At 39.9% G+C, this 14,328-nt stretch overlaps 2 protein-coding genes across 7 annotated transcripts in view; one reads left to right on the plus strand and one right to left on the minus strand.

The window, feature by feature from the left end:
• Positions 1-77: 77 nt before the first annotated feature.
• SLC7A6OS (solute carrier family 7 member 6 opposite strand) lies at positions 78-8,159 on the minus strand. 2 transcript variants are annotated; one of them, XM_061593789.1, is made up of 5 exons: positions 7,854-8,159; positions 5,205-5,579; positions 2,526-2,749; positions 1,319-1,436; positions 78-771 (listed from the first exon to the last, which is right to left on the minus strand). In XM_061593789.1, exons 1-5 carry the CDS (start codon positions 8,025-8,027, stop codon positions 601-603), a joined length of 1,062 nt encoding a protein of 353 aa, XP_061449773.1. In that variant the 5' UTR covers positions 8,028-8,159; the 3' UTR covers positions 78-600. The 2 variants fall into 2 exon arrangements, with proteins under 2 accessions (XP_061449773.1, XP_061449772.1); XM_061593788.1 differs by having other exon boundaries at positions 2,555-2,749; positions 7,854-8,136.
• Positions 8,160-8,182: 23 nt separating this feature from the next.
• Positions 8,183-14,328, plus strand: part of PRMT7 (protein arginine methyltransferase 7) — a 49,282-nt gene continuing 43,136 nt past the window's right edge. The window contains exons 1-5 of one of the 5 annotated variants that reach the window (XM_061593784.1): positions 8,183-8,524; positions 8,942-9,058; positions 11,006-11,181; positions 12,261-12,297; positions 13,730-13,879. In XM_061593784.1, the coding sequence (XP_061449768.1) occupies positions 11,087-11,181; positions 12,261-12,297; positions 13,730-13,879 (282 nt within the window). In that variant the 5' untranslated portion in view covers positions 8,183-8,524; positions 8,942-9,058; positions 11,006-11,086. Of the gene's footprint in view, positions 8,525-8,941; positions 9,059-9,103; positions 9,657-11,005; positions 11,182-12,260; positions 12,298-13,729; positions 13,880-14,328 lie in introns of those variants that run through there. The other 4 variants (XM_061593783.1, XM_061593787.1, XM_061593785.1 and 1 more) reach the window with 4 other exon arrangements.

The following is a 14,328-nucleotide window of genomic DNA, read 5'->3' on the forward strand; positions in this document are numbered from 1 at the left end:
TGGATTACTAGCAAACAGACTACATAAAAGTATCTTACAGGTAAGAGCCATATAAGGGTGGGAAAACAAAAGAAAACTTTTCAAGAACAGCTGCCTTTTATTTGCATATTTAAGTCCATAAGAACTCCATATTTCTTGGCAATTCAGTCGTATTAAAGTGCAAAGATCAAAAATTCACACAGATTGAGTAATGGTCTCCTGTCCATCCATGGTGAAAGTTCCATTTACAGCAAGAGATGGAGACCTTGCAAGTTGTTCAGAATACACATCCTGTCTGCTTAATTCTCAATTTGTCAGCATTTCTAATTTTTCAGTCCTTAACCTGAAAAACTAGAATATTTCTTTTAGACATCATACCCCTTGTCTAACTTCTGAAGTAGCCTTTAAATCCAGAGATTCTCCCCACTGCAGAATGTCCATGTTATGGAGAGAAAAGTTTCAAGAATTGGGATTGGATTACTCCATTTTATCAATATAGTTTAAAGCTTTCTGTTTACCTTTGAACTGACCACTGCTGCTAACCCAGATTCCCAAAAACAAGCAATACAATGTTCACTGTACGTAAGTGGCATGTGGCTGTGGTGCCATGAACGTCCAAAGTCACATATCATAAAAGAAGCCTTCTAGGTACCGAGGTTCCAGTGTTCTACTCAGAATCCAGCTCCTGCAATCCATCGTATCCAAACTCCCATAGGACATCAGACTGATATTTCTTCCATGTTCTCCTGATATATCCACTGTCTTCATCACTGATGCTCCCACAGACTGATTCTAGAGAAAAACAAATTCATTTGGAAACATTTGGGAAAGATTTTATAAGATACGATGGTGCTTAGGTTTGGAGTCCTACTGATGCCCTGGGCACCGTACTTTCCACTACTAGCTTACCGTCTCATATTGCTCATTTGGAGCCACCTATTTCCCAGCTCAAAGGAATCAGAGAAGCAAGAGGTCATAGGAACACAGGAAGCTGGCTTAAACCAAGTTAGACCATTGGTCCATCTAGCTCAGTACTGTATACTGATTGGCAGTGGCTCTCCAGGGCCTCACACTTCATTCTCTCCCAGCTCTACCTGGAGATGCTGGGGACGAACCAGGACCTTCTGTGTGCAAAGCAGATGCTCTACCACTGAGCTATGGCCCTTTCTCCAAAACCTGACCCATCAAGGTTTACCCATGCTCAGGGTAAAACAGCAGGGGGCTCCATTTGGGGCCTTTTGACACCTCTTACGTCAGGAGTAAATGGCAGTAAATTTAATGGTTAATGCTATTTATCAAAGTGTCTGTGCCGACTGGCCCCTATCACAGCATCAAGTACCTTCATCCTCCTCACGGAGAAATTCATCTTCATCTGGGTAGTCATTCCGCCAATTATTCTCATTGTTCTCATCATCCTCATCCTCATACATTTCTTCTGAGATGCGATCTTCATCCACCTGCATGCCAACACCAAAAGGCAGTTTCAGAGGCAAAAGCCACCACTGCAGTCCACGTTAAACATCAAATAAAGCATGTCAGCTGTCAGAAATGAAGAGTGAAGGATCCTGTAACCCAGGGGTGGGAACCTTTGGCCCAGTCAGAGATATTCCCCACCCCTGCTGAAACCTGTTTTGTTTGTGCCTATTAAAGGTGGGCCTTTGTGTGCAAAAATCTTCATGCTTTTGAGCGCTAGTTGTGTTTCGTAAGTGCAGACAACCTTCCCAAATTGAAGGATTATTGAACTACATGAATGAGCAAGTCCCACACTGCTCCACTCTGCCTTTATGGCTTGCTCAAAAGCGGAAATGTTCCTGACCTCCACTCCAAATGGTCCCTTTCCCAACCTAATGCTGGTTTAAACATGAAGGGGGGCATTTCCCTATATGCCTGCATTTTATGTGCGTTGGTTAACTTTTTAGTAAAGTGAAGTATATAAAAACGTTCTTCAGATTTATTTAACAATCAATATTTTGGAGGGTGTTTACACCATATTTCATCTATCAGTCATGAAGGTACTCTAACCATCTAGATACTCCTGTGAGCCAGTAAAACTGAAACTTGGGTGGTATTCAATGCTAGCCCTGGTCAGAGCAGAACCATTGAGGTTAATGGGTATCACTAACTTAGGTGCATGAATTTCAATGTGTTTACTCCAAGTAGGACTTAGTTGAACACAACCCCTTATCTTTACATAGGATTAGCAATTAAAACAAACTGGAAAGTTAAAATAGCAGCAACAAAAATAGTTTTGTTGCATCTGTGAAAAAAGTCAAATATGGCAAACAGCTGAAGTGCAAACTCACACTACCCTCTCTTCAAATGTTACCCATAATTGTTTATTTAATATTATCAGTTGCAACTGCAAACAGTAAGGCAAGAAAGCTGGACACAAAAGTTTTTTTCCCTGGTAATTACAATGAATTTGCTGCACCAGTTGAAACAGCTATATTTAGTTTGAACTAATTAAGTCATCTGCTCCCATACATTTGTGTTTTTACTCTCAATGTTAGTCTAACTACACAGTAGGTTTTCACTCTCTTTCTTACCTTCTGTCCCTTATTTGGCATTTGCTTACCAGTTCACAATCCTGGGTGTAGGGCTGAACTGATAGGATGTTCTCAATCCAGTGCGGAGATGCTGTTTCCATGTAGTAGATGTCATAAACATACTCTTCTGCCTTTGAGTTGTGCTCTGTTTTTTTACTACTGTCAGATATGGTTAAATTCTGACGAATCATCTCTACAGCATTACAGAGAATTGCATCCGGTTTCTGTTAGATTGAACACAACTGTTATAAGCATCTCACTGAAAACAGCTCTACTATGGGACTTCCATACTGCCAGTTTAAACTGCTTCAACAAAGTGAGTTTTCTCATTAATGCAAAAGCAAACTGCAAGTTTAAATGTTTAACTATACTGACAATCCTTGGTTTATAATAAGGAGACTCAGTTGGGGGCAGGAGGGAGAATACAAGCAGCTTGTTCAAAAATAAATGTGTGCAGTATCTGCCTTCCACTATTCTGGATCTTACTGCTATGCAAATATCACAAAGTAGACAAAGTGTTGATATAAATGGAAAATACAGGACTGGGCTGTGGATACTTCAAAAAGTAACAAAGAATAAAATCTGATATAATTTTAGTAATTTTTCTAAAATTTGTTCATTGGTTGCCATCCTGTTTTAGGCTACAGCTGCTAAAGGACACCAGGGAACATGTTTGATTTTTTGTTTAGAATACTTGTATCCTGCATATTTAGGCAGCATTTCCTGTAGTTGCTCTTCAGTCATCACCTCCTTGGCAGTACAGCCCACTCAGGTCTTCTGAGGCAACTGTGTGGGGCCCAGATGAAAATATGCTCAGCCCATTATGGGGGCAGGTATACTAATACCCACTGTCTAGTAATTTTCCTATTAGCTGCTCCAAGTCAGACTTTGTCAGCATGAATGGCATTTGTTGTTAAAAGTTCTATTGAAAAAAAACTGAAAGGCAGTGTCCCCCTTCCTTCTCTTCCCCTCTTCTCAATCTGTAACCATGAATATACCTACAAACTGGGGATGCCTTTTCATATATGGGATATGCTAAATCTGTTTCTGAAAGGTGCTACAAAGAGTTATGCTATTCTGCCCTGCATCCAAGTGCTGACACTTAGTGGCAGCAAGCACTATAAAGAAACAACCATCAAGAAGCCACATATTTTCTTTGAACTTCAAGCTACGCCAGCGGCAAAAATCAACATGCCTTTGCAAACAAAACCAAGACAGTAGGTTTATTCATTTCACCAAATCCCAGGCCAAATAAAAAAGTCTTTGTAAGATGTTCAGACTTGTTATGAATCAGTCTTTCAAGCCAGACCTGGTTCGCACTAAACAGGAAGTCAAACCATGGCTTACTGTGACCATGTGAATGCATGGCTGCTGGAGAGGAGTTAGCAGCCACTTTATTCCTGCCTGGTCTTTTTTTATTGCTGCACTGTGCAAGGTTCGGACTTAGCATGTCATTGAGCTGGAACTTGGGGTTAAGTTCCCTCCTTATTCACCATAAGATGTAGCCATGGCTACAGCTCATGGTTAGACAGCTTAACCGTAAGTCCCATAAAACTATGGCTTGGCTAACCATGTTGTGCATACTAGGCCACTAAATGCTTTCACAATAAATGACAGCTTCTAGCGCTAAATTCTGTTACCCAACCCTATGATCAAATGTATCACCTTATATTTCCAATAATTAACATAAACCAGTCTAGCATTAAATCTGATACAAACTTGAGAAGGTGATTTAAGCAGCGAAAAAAAGGTAAGTACAAAACATTTTGCTTCCAAAATAGCAGGAGACTCTAGAGGGCAGGGGGAAGAATGAAAAAGAGGCAATGTTAGCTTCAAAACTCTAGCACCCAGAGCCTTATACAAAGAGGCTTATAAAATAATAATAATAATAATAAATAAAGATACACTGCCAACAAGTATACCTTTAAGCAGTTTCCTTTTTGTCACTTTATCTCTTGAAAAAAATTGCTTCTCCTAACTAGATTGCTAATGCTGGTCAAAACCACTGAAATCATATTAAACATTTATTTATTTGATTATTTATTTGATTTATACCCCGCCCTTCCTCTCAGTAGGAGCCCAGAGTGGCAAACAAATGCATTAAAAACACTTTGAAGCATCATTAAAACAGACTTGAAAATATATTAAAACAAAACATCTTTTAAAAAAATTATACATCTTTTTTACAAAACTTCTTTAAAAAACATGCATGCTTACAAACTCGTCAAATTATTAGATATAAAGGTTCAATTCAGGCATCATGCTACATGATGATGAAAGAAACAACAACGGTTTGGTGTGATGACTGAATTTAAAGCCATGTTTTGAGACTAGCTGACAAATGACAAAATCAAGTGCCATGGTTTGCAGGTATGGTTTGTCAGTTATATTGGTTGCTTCCCTACCAGAGGCCATTGTACCTAGAAAGTGGAGTGCTAAGCAGAAGAAATGAAAGCAGAGAAATCATGGTTTGCCTGTAAGCTCAGAATAATCAAACCATGCTTTGGATTCTAAGCTATCATTAGCTCTAAACTATGGTCAGTTGAGTTAGATGACTTTCAAGAGCCCTTTCAGCTATGGTTCAATTTTTAACATTTTGTGTGATGTCTGAATTTTTGTATAAACTGTTGGCTTGCTACATTTTAATACAAAAACTTGACCACATGGGTCAGTACCAACCTGCAAGTGTGCAGCAGACATACCAGGATCTTTTTCTTCATCCTCCTCTTGTACAATATCAAACAACTGAAATTCTCCACAGCAGTCTGAAATACCATGGTTTTCTTTCAGGGAAGTGTCTTTTTTTGCTTCGGAGACCAACTGGTTGTTTTTATTCAACTCCTCCCCATTTGCAGCAAGAACAGCCCTTTTTCCATCAGCAAAATTTGGACGGTGGCTAGCAATTAGGCGGTAGCGGCTTTCCTGCCTATTGGCATGCTTGGAAGAGCGAAGGTCCTGAATTATTCTCTGGGCACTTCCTAGTGAAGGTCGCAGGAGCTGGACTGCTTTGTTTTTGGTAATGGCGTCTTGTACGTACTTCTCAACAGGCTCATCCTGAACAAAGAAAAAAAAGCAACAAGTTCAATTCATGCATTAAAAGCTTGCTGTCTTTAAAAAAGCATATACATTCATCATAAGGAATACACACATACAAATATTAAAATGTGCTTGCTTGCTCAAACCCCAGCTGCTGTACAGGTAATGTACACAAAGCAAAGATACAGATAAAAAGGTCTGTAACTGGTGAATCATTATCATTACAGAAATATACCTATCTTCTCTATGCAACCCAGAGACAGTTGGCTAAAAATGAGCATGTCACAGACTTCTGAGGTGGGTCGCCTGCAAACCTGTGAAGTGTTACTCCAACAGCTCCTCTTTAATAGAAAAAATGACCACATGGGACAAGTGGCTTTTGGAGGGGAAAAGAGGGAGCACAGAAACTATAATGTGGATTAACCCTTCCTCCACTACTTTGCTCCCAAAGCAGCTTTTATTAGAGGGGAGACACTTTAGCGGATCATTGCATATGTTGGAAAACAACATGTAGTTTGATCCTTCACTCTTCCAATTAAGTATCTTGAAGCTAAAGGCCAGCGCATATGTGCAAGTTGGACATTTTCTCCTCTATACAATCCTTCTTGAGCGTACTGAAAAAGATTATGCAGACAGACATAATGCAGCAAACCACTGTATGGGGAATAATCTCTGCTGTAATTTCCCCATGCCTACAATAGTATCATGACTGCATCATTAGCTTATGTGTTACTGTTCTTTATACATTCCTGTAACAAGGCACAAGCATCACTCATCACTTCCCACTTTCACCCCACCAGATTCTGGGGCTTTATCACATGCTTAAGTGGTAGGAAAATGTTCAAAAGTGCATCTTGGTACCTGACTGCGCAGATCAAAACCTGTCAACCTCACCTATCACAAAAATGTTAACAATAAAATTATTATTATTATTATTAAGTAAAAGGTTTGTAAATATACCAAGGGCCTTCTCGGTGGCTGCCCCTATGCTTTGGAATTCCCTTCCTAGGGAGGTAAGAATGACCCCCTCCTTGCAGTCCTTCCGCCGACAAGCAAAGACCTTCCTATTCCTACAAGCCTTTGGAATTGAAGGCCAAGGATAGGGCGTGAAGGGTGCTGCATTGCTAATGTCTATTATATCATTTTTAAACTAGTTTGAACTTTTTTAGCTATATGTGTGTATGGTTTTAATATTGGAAATAGTTTAATCTTATTTTAATGTAGACTTTGTATGTTTTTAATTATATGTATTTTTTATCTGGAAGCCGCCATGAGTTCCAGTTTTGGAAAAATGGCGGGGGATAAATAAAGATAATAATGATAATAATCAATATATTACCTGCCCTTCACCAGAAAGTCCCAAGGCAGGTCACAACAATATAAAACACAACAGAAAAACAATTCAAAACCAACTACAATCACAACTAGGGTGAGTTATTGTTATAATAACCTGGGACACTTTGAAGACCAATACATTTATTATTCACAATTTAGACTGTAGGCTACTTGGGGAAAGGCCTCCTTAACGCACCATATACTGTGGTATCTTAAAAACAACAGCAAAGTACCAAAAATTTACTGAGTGCTGTCCAAAGATTTTAAGAAGCTTGTCTGCTGGTTTACAGTCTTAAAGACACAACATAAAAGTAACATGGGGGCAGGGAAACTCAGAGCATTAGCTTTTGTGGACTAGAGTCCATTTCTCCAGGTCCCCCCTCTGAGGGAGAGGGCCTTTTCAGTTCTGGCTCCCCAGCTGTGGAATACACTCCCCAGTGAGGTCATCTTTTCAGTATTAGGTAAAGACGCATCTTTTCTCCCAGGCATTTGGAGGACGTTTTGTTTTAATACGCTGCCAAACCTTCCTGCGGCTACACGGGAGTACTACTGCTTTTGTTTTGTTGCTTTACTGTTGTTTTGTATGTTTTTGTTTTAATATTGTGTAAGTCACATTGTGACCTTCAGGTATCAGGCGAACAATAATAATAAATGCAGATGGATAAAAGTGTTATCTTTAGTGTGTGCACATACAAATACATACAACCATGCCCAGACATATACACACGCGTACAGAGGAAGGGAAATGGTGAAGAGCAAGGACAACTCTACGTTAATGCTATAGGATACATCTATCATTACCAATCACTGCTTTTGTGAAAGATAATTTTGCTCTTATATTAAGCATGGTGGCTTAGAAGCTGCTTTGAATATTTATTGCTTCTGTGAGTGTATGGCCGACGGCAACGAACAGGCCCAGACCACACCGTCCCTACAAGGACGCCTTTCCAACCTCACCTCCGAGGCTACGGTGGCCACCAGCTTGAAGAGATTCTTCTCCACTTCATCCTCGGCCGGGGTAGTGGCGGTGTCTTCCTCCGTCCGGAGCCGCTTACAGGCCAGCACCAGGGCTTCAGCCGGTACCGCTTCCCCACGCTTCCTCTTCACGCGTAGTACCGCGGCACGCTCCATGACAACCACCCTAGGCCGACGTTGCTCGCGGGGAATGATGGGAAGCAGTGAAGAAAGGATCTTTTTCCCCCGAGCGCAGCCGAGCTCCGCCCCTTGACTGAGATATGCCGCAGCCTCTTGACGCAAAGTCAGCGTCCTTTCAAAGGGGCCAGTCTTAATGGTTCTCTAGCAAGACGTCTGGTTCCGTGCACGGGGCAAGAATGGTGGAAGGCGGTTTATTAGTAGTATTTAAAAAATAATAGGCATGATGACTGCTGTTGTGCCCGTCTGGGCTCCTCCGGGACGAAGGGCGGGATAATAAATAAATATATACATAAATAAATAACAATGTTTCTATCCCGTCTTTTCCTCCTAGGCAGTGTACATGAGATCTTTCCTTGAAGGGCCATTGGCTAATGCAGGCTCTTCTTTAGACTCCTCTCCCACAACAACCCTGTGAGGTGGATTAAACCCCGAGAGAGAGAGAGAGAGAGAGAGAGTGGAACATGGGTTACACAGTGAGTTTTATGGCCATTATGTTTTAACGTTACATTGTGACTTACATTCTAGTATATGTAATATAATATATTATACCCATCGCATTAAACAAAATACATAACGGATGCTTTTAGTTTTTTTAAAAAAATGTATTTTTAAAAAATACATACTGTGCTTATTCTCCTTGTACTTATCCTTCTTGAACTTATTTTTTTTCTGTTACCCCCATTGAACTTTTTAGGAAAGGAGGGATATAAATGTTAAACAAGTGAAAACATTAAAAAAAAGTTTAACACGGTTTAAAATCTACCTATTCCGTTTTTCATTTAACTTTTTACACTGGTTCCTCTGAACCCCCACTGTTGGCCATCATACAAAGGAGCGGAATCCCAACCGTAAGTGTTTACACTGTTTTTCTCTATGACGTGCGGTTTAAGGTACTGTATGTTGGGATGGAGGATTTCTTATTCGACTGACGCGCGTTGCACCCTGGGAAGATGGCGGCGCCTAGCGCGTGAGGGGAGCGCTGAGTGACAGGCGGGAGGTGAGTGGAGGTATTTGAGTGACCGTTAGAGGAGAAGGGCAGGCTGGTTGGTCTCTGCGTGGGGACCTGCGAGCTGGCGACCCCAAAGTGGATCGTTGGAGCAGTAGTAGCAGCAGCAGCGCACCCAGAGAGGGGCTGGGAGGCTCTTTTTCTTCTGCGCAGAAATCCTAGGCCGGAGGGTGTCTGAGCATGTGTGGAGTTTATTCTCCCCATTCCTTCACTTAAAAACTTTTTTCAAAAAAAATGTGCCCCATTTCTTAGACTCCCAGAGTGCCCTTACAAAGATCCATAATAAGGCAATCCTTCCTCTCAGACTTATAAGGTGGGGGAAGAACCCACACAAAAGGAAAAAAACGTTTGGGACAAATCAAACTTGGGCGCTTGTTACCTTTAGGGAAAAGTAGTCCTTAGGAAAAGGACCCATGAGCATGTGCAGAGTTCCCCACAGATTAAAAAGTCGCTCTCTTCTCCCCCTCCCCCGGTTGAAAAATGAAACTAAAGACTGAAGTGGTTATGAGTGAATGCAGAGTCCCTCCCCCGAGGAAAGAAGTCCTCTCCTCACAGAACATAAGGACAAGGGGTTGTATTCAACTAATTAGTGCTCTTAAGTAAGCTCATTGAAATGAATGAATCTGAGTTAATTGTGCATGTTAACTTCAAGGGGTGTACTCTGAGTAAGACTAGCACTGAATATCACCCAAGGTGTTTCAGAGCATATGCAGAGTTTTGTGCCAGAAAGTCATTCTAGCCTTTTTGGAAACAGTTTTGTTGTGGCATCCAGTGTCCTGAAGATTTTACATTTTTATCCCACCCTTCTTCCAAGAACATGTTCCTTCCTACCCTCCCCAGTTGTATCCCCCAAAGAACCCTGGGAGATAGGCTAGAGAAAGGATAACTGGACCAGGATAGTGTTTGTGGCTATGGTGTGTATTAATATTACAAGAGTCTTTTAGCACCTTAATGACAAAGACTCTTCAGGTTTTTTGTTGCAGCAAAGTAACCCCCCCTCGAGATTTGTATGCTTTTATAACATTGATTGTTGTAGGATGTCCAAAAAACACTGCTGTTATTAACAGAGCTTGGAAAAGTTACTTTTTTGAACTACAACTCCCATCAGCCCAATCCAGTGGCCATGCTGGCTGGGGCTGATGGCAGTTGTAGTTCAAAAAAGTAATTAACTAGTAAAAGAATGTGTGTCTAAACATGGAAAAGGTACAAGATACCAGATTTCAGACCTGCCTGCACCAGCCCCCAAAGTGCAGAGCTAGCTGAGAGACTATTTGGGATAAGATAGCAGGAACTGGTTGATTGAAGGAAAATGTTGACTTGAATCTGGCCTGTTTGCCTTGACTGCACAGCAGCGACTTGGTGACTGTTACTGTGTGCTGTTTGTTAAAGGGTAGATCTTTACATGGCAATCAGGAGCATTTGTTTGCAGCATATATGTGCATACTACTCTGTAAATGCAGCTGTTAACCTCATGTGCATGTTCTTATTATTGGCTTACAGTAGATTCCTATGGCAGAGACATTCAAGGCTTAGTTTTCTTAACAGCAGAACTGCAAAGTTTTTATTTTATTCAAGATTTGTATATCTTGCCCTTCCTCTAATCTGGAGCTCAGGATATCTAACAACCATTAGAAAATGATTATACAAAATCATGCATCATTCATGTATTTATAAAAGTATTTATATACTGCCAGTTCATACAAAATAACCTGGCTGTGTGCAACTATATACACAATAAAATCTAAAAGGCCATAGAAACAGTAAAAATATCATTAAAATGACTGGCTAATGGCATAGCAGCAACAGTTCAACAGCAAATAATGTTAATAAAACTGCACCTAAAAATGATTTACCTCATTGTACAAATGCCTGGCCAACATAAAAATGGCAGGCTCTTCATAGATTGTTGTGCACGTAACTTTCTACATGATAACTTCTTTTGCAATAGGTTTCTGATTATGAATCAAAAGCTGGAGAGCATCTGAATAACAGCTTTCTTTTAAAAAACCAATAACAAAGCCAGGAAATCATGAAAGTTTTCTGTGGAAGAGCCAATCCAACCACTGGAGCAGTGGAGTGGTTGGAGGAAGATGAGAACTATGATTATCACCAGGAAATTGCAAGGTATTATTTCACACAGTATTATGACAAGCCATGTACTGGTTAGTGCTGGGGTTCCCAAATGATGGTCTGTGAGTTTAATTCAGGTAGTCCATGATGTGTCTGTTGATTTGTGGTTGAAGACGGGAGACGGCACATCCATTGCATTAAATATTCATATTCATTTTAAATTATATTTTTATTCTTTCTTTGATTTCTTCTATTGTACTGCAGTTCGAATTAGTTCTTATAAAGGTATTATTTCGCCATCAGTTTTAAAAACAGAGTTTGTGTTCTAAAACTGAGCTTCTTGCAAGATCCCATGTACTATACCCTAAAACTGTCTCCTTTATCATATTCAGAAGCTCCAGACTTGCAGTCCTGGGCTTTAACTATATGCAGTCTGTGGAAAAGATCTGAAGAAGATCATAACATCTTAGAAGTATATAGCAACAACCAAACATATTGTGGATCTTGCACCTTAGTCCTATGCATATGTTGTGGCACCGGCCCTTTTAGAATTCACTCCCCTTAAAAATTAGATAGGTGCCATGTTATCTTTTGGGTGCCTACTGAAGAACTTCCTCTTTCAACAAGGCTTTTAAGTAGAGACCTTATCCCAGTCTGCATCTCTGCTGGAATTGCTTTTTAAGATGTTTTTAACGTTGTTGTTTTTTAAAATATGTTTTTAAGATGTTTTGTTTTGATATGCTTTACAGTATTTTGTTTTTAAAATGTTTTAAAGTGCTTGTAGTAGTTTTGTTTACTGCTCCGGGCTCCTTCTGGGAGAAAGGACAGGATATAAATTTAATAAATAAATAATAATAATAAATGTGTATTCAGCAGTAAATCCCACTGATTGCAATGGGACTTACTCCAAAGCAAGTGTCTATAGGATTTCATCCTCATTTAGTTTCCTGCTTAGCAGTTAAGCTTCATCCTCAGGTTAGCTGGTAATAACTTTTAAATGGTTGACCCACCATCTGTTCAACCCACAAGAGTATATGACATCCTCTTGACTGTATCACACTTTTCTGGTTGAATATTTTAATAGTAGCGCTAATCCTCTTTGATAACTTTTTTGTCTGAACTGTTTTTGACAGGTCATGTTATGCTGACATGTTGAATGACAAAGACCGAGTGAGTATTTTTTTTAAAAAAGTTGAATGTTGAATTTCTGAATATTGCTTCATTAGCTTCCATTCCATGATTGCCTTAACTTCATTTCACATCCTTCAGTATCAGCAACCACAGAGACCTTTTTTCTGTGACACACAGTCCTCGTGGGTCTGTACTTGTTTCAGGAAAAACATACCATTTGGCTTTAATGAGTCAGTGGTTTTTCAGCTATGTTTTTGTAGGCTTGTTACTCTGATAGCCACTTGAGATTTATCTTGTACAGTTCAATCTTGCCAGCTATTCCATTTTTTTTTGAAGAGAGAAATTCAGTTGTGTACTTTTTTTACAAATACAAAAAACAAATGCTTTGAGGTTGGCTTTTTAAGGTTATTTGTTTAGTTAATTGAGCAAAAATTTGAATCCTTATATGCAGAACAAACTCATGTAGCAAATGTCCAGTAGTTCATTTGGATGTTAGTAGAATGCTGTATACTTTTGTTTCTAAATTTGGAGGAACAAAGCATAAATTACTTTAAAATGCATTAGTTCGTTGACTCAATTTCCCTTGGATCCTGTCTCGTAATGGGTGCATTTTGATGATGAACACTGTGATCTAGAGTCCATCTGTTTATCAAGAGCTTCTGTGACATTTGTAGCCTGTTTTTTCTTCAGTAAAATGCCTGTTCAGATGGCAAGATTAAGTATTCTACAAAGTCACCCTGGGTGATGTTTTAATTTCAAAATTAAATCTTGCTAAAGCTCAGGGATATGTTCAGCATTTCACCAGGTTTTTTTGTAACTGCTTTCTTTAATTATTTTTTTAAGAAGGTGATATGATGGTAGACATAAAAAGGCCTGTCAGCCTTTACTTCCTGGAGGGAATTTTGTCCATCTGGCTGTAAACCCTTGAAAACTGCCAGGTGTGTCTTTATTTGAAAATACCTCTGTAGAAGTTGGCAGGATTGGGATGAAAAATCCTCAGTAGATTTCACTGGTTAAAAAAACAACAGGACAACTAACCATCCACTTAAAGCAAAGCATCCCAACTCTCTGCTGCTGTTTCTTCCAATATTTAGAGGGTTTAAAGCTTTTCTTTAGGATGAAAGGTTTAAAGGGAATCAGGAGAGAGTGCAATGGGAATATCAGTCGGTCTTAACGTTTCTGAGGCTCCATCAGTTTTTCTGTTCTTTGTATTTAGCTTTCTTCCTTTCATGTTTACAGACTTTTATCATGGGAGTTGCACTGAATTTATCGGCCTTCTAAGTGCATTACAGATAAATTTCTCTGGAGTTGCATGTCAATCATCCATTGAAAAGATAATGCCTTTTAATCCACTATTATTTGATTGATGTTTATATGCCTGCAGGTATATTAAGCTTAGACGGCATGTGTCTCATAGTTGAACAAACAAGGGTCATGTTGAAGTAATTGTGATGTGTGTCTTTCTCAACAGAATGCCAAGTATTTTCAGGGTATCCGTGCCGCAGTGGGCAGAGTGAAGGAAAGAGGGGAGACCGCCATTGTCCTAGACATTGGGACTGGCACTGGACTCTTGTCCATGATGGCGGCTACAGCAGGGGCTGATTTCTGCTATGGTGTTGAGGTGAGTATCACCGCTCCCCTCTCTCCATCTACCTTTCCTGAAGGAAGAATATCCTTTAAAATGGATTTGTAAGCAAAATGGTGTGTGAATGAAACCTAAATCGCTTTGATCTGTGTGTTTGGTGTATTAGCCACCTGTGCTTTCATTTTGGCTCTCTTTTGTTCCTGAAACGTTTATTGAAACATTGCTTTCCTTATTACTAGTAAAGCCTAGTACAGTATTCGAGAAACTTCACTTCAGATGGTGCATTCCAATCTGTTTTGCATTTCCCACCCTTTGGAAGTGGGTGAAGAGACCAAGCTGCCGTTCAGGCTTGAAATGCAGAACATTGCTCTATAAGCTCATGAACTTGCATTGTGATGCCTTAGATTGCAGTCGTAACTCTGGTTAACCTGGGAATAAGCTCCACTGAATTCATAGGGCTTACTTCTGAGCAGACGTGGTTAGGG

The sequence above is a fragment of the Rhineura floridana genome, chromosome 13 (genome assembly GCF_030035675.1).
Source record: "Rhineura floridana isolate rRhiFlo1 chromosome 13, rRhiFlo1.hap2, whole genome shotgun sequence".
Lineage (NCBI taxonomy): Eukaryota > Metazoa > Chordata > Lepidosauria > Squamata > Rhineuridae > Rhineura > Rhineura floridana.

Coding starts and splice junctions, on each gene's coding strand:
- SLC7A6OS (XM_061593789.1), bottom strand. CDS start 8,027: ATGGAGCGTGCCGCGGTACTACGCGTGAAGAGGAAGCGTGGGGAAGCG. Junction 5,580..7,853: donor TGGCCACCGTAGCCTCGGAG/GTGAGGTTGGAA, acceptor TTCTTTGTTCAG/GATGAGCCTGTTGAGAAGTA. Junction 772..1,318: donor TCTCCGTGAGGAGGATGAAG/GTACTTGATGCT, acceptor GTTTTTCTCTAG/AATCAGTCTGTGGGAGCATC.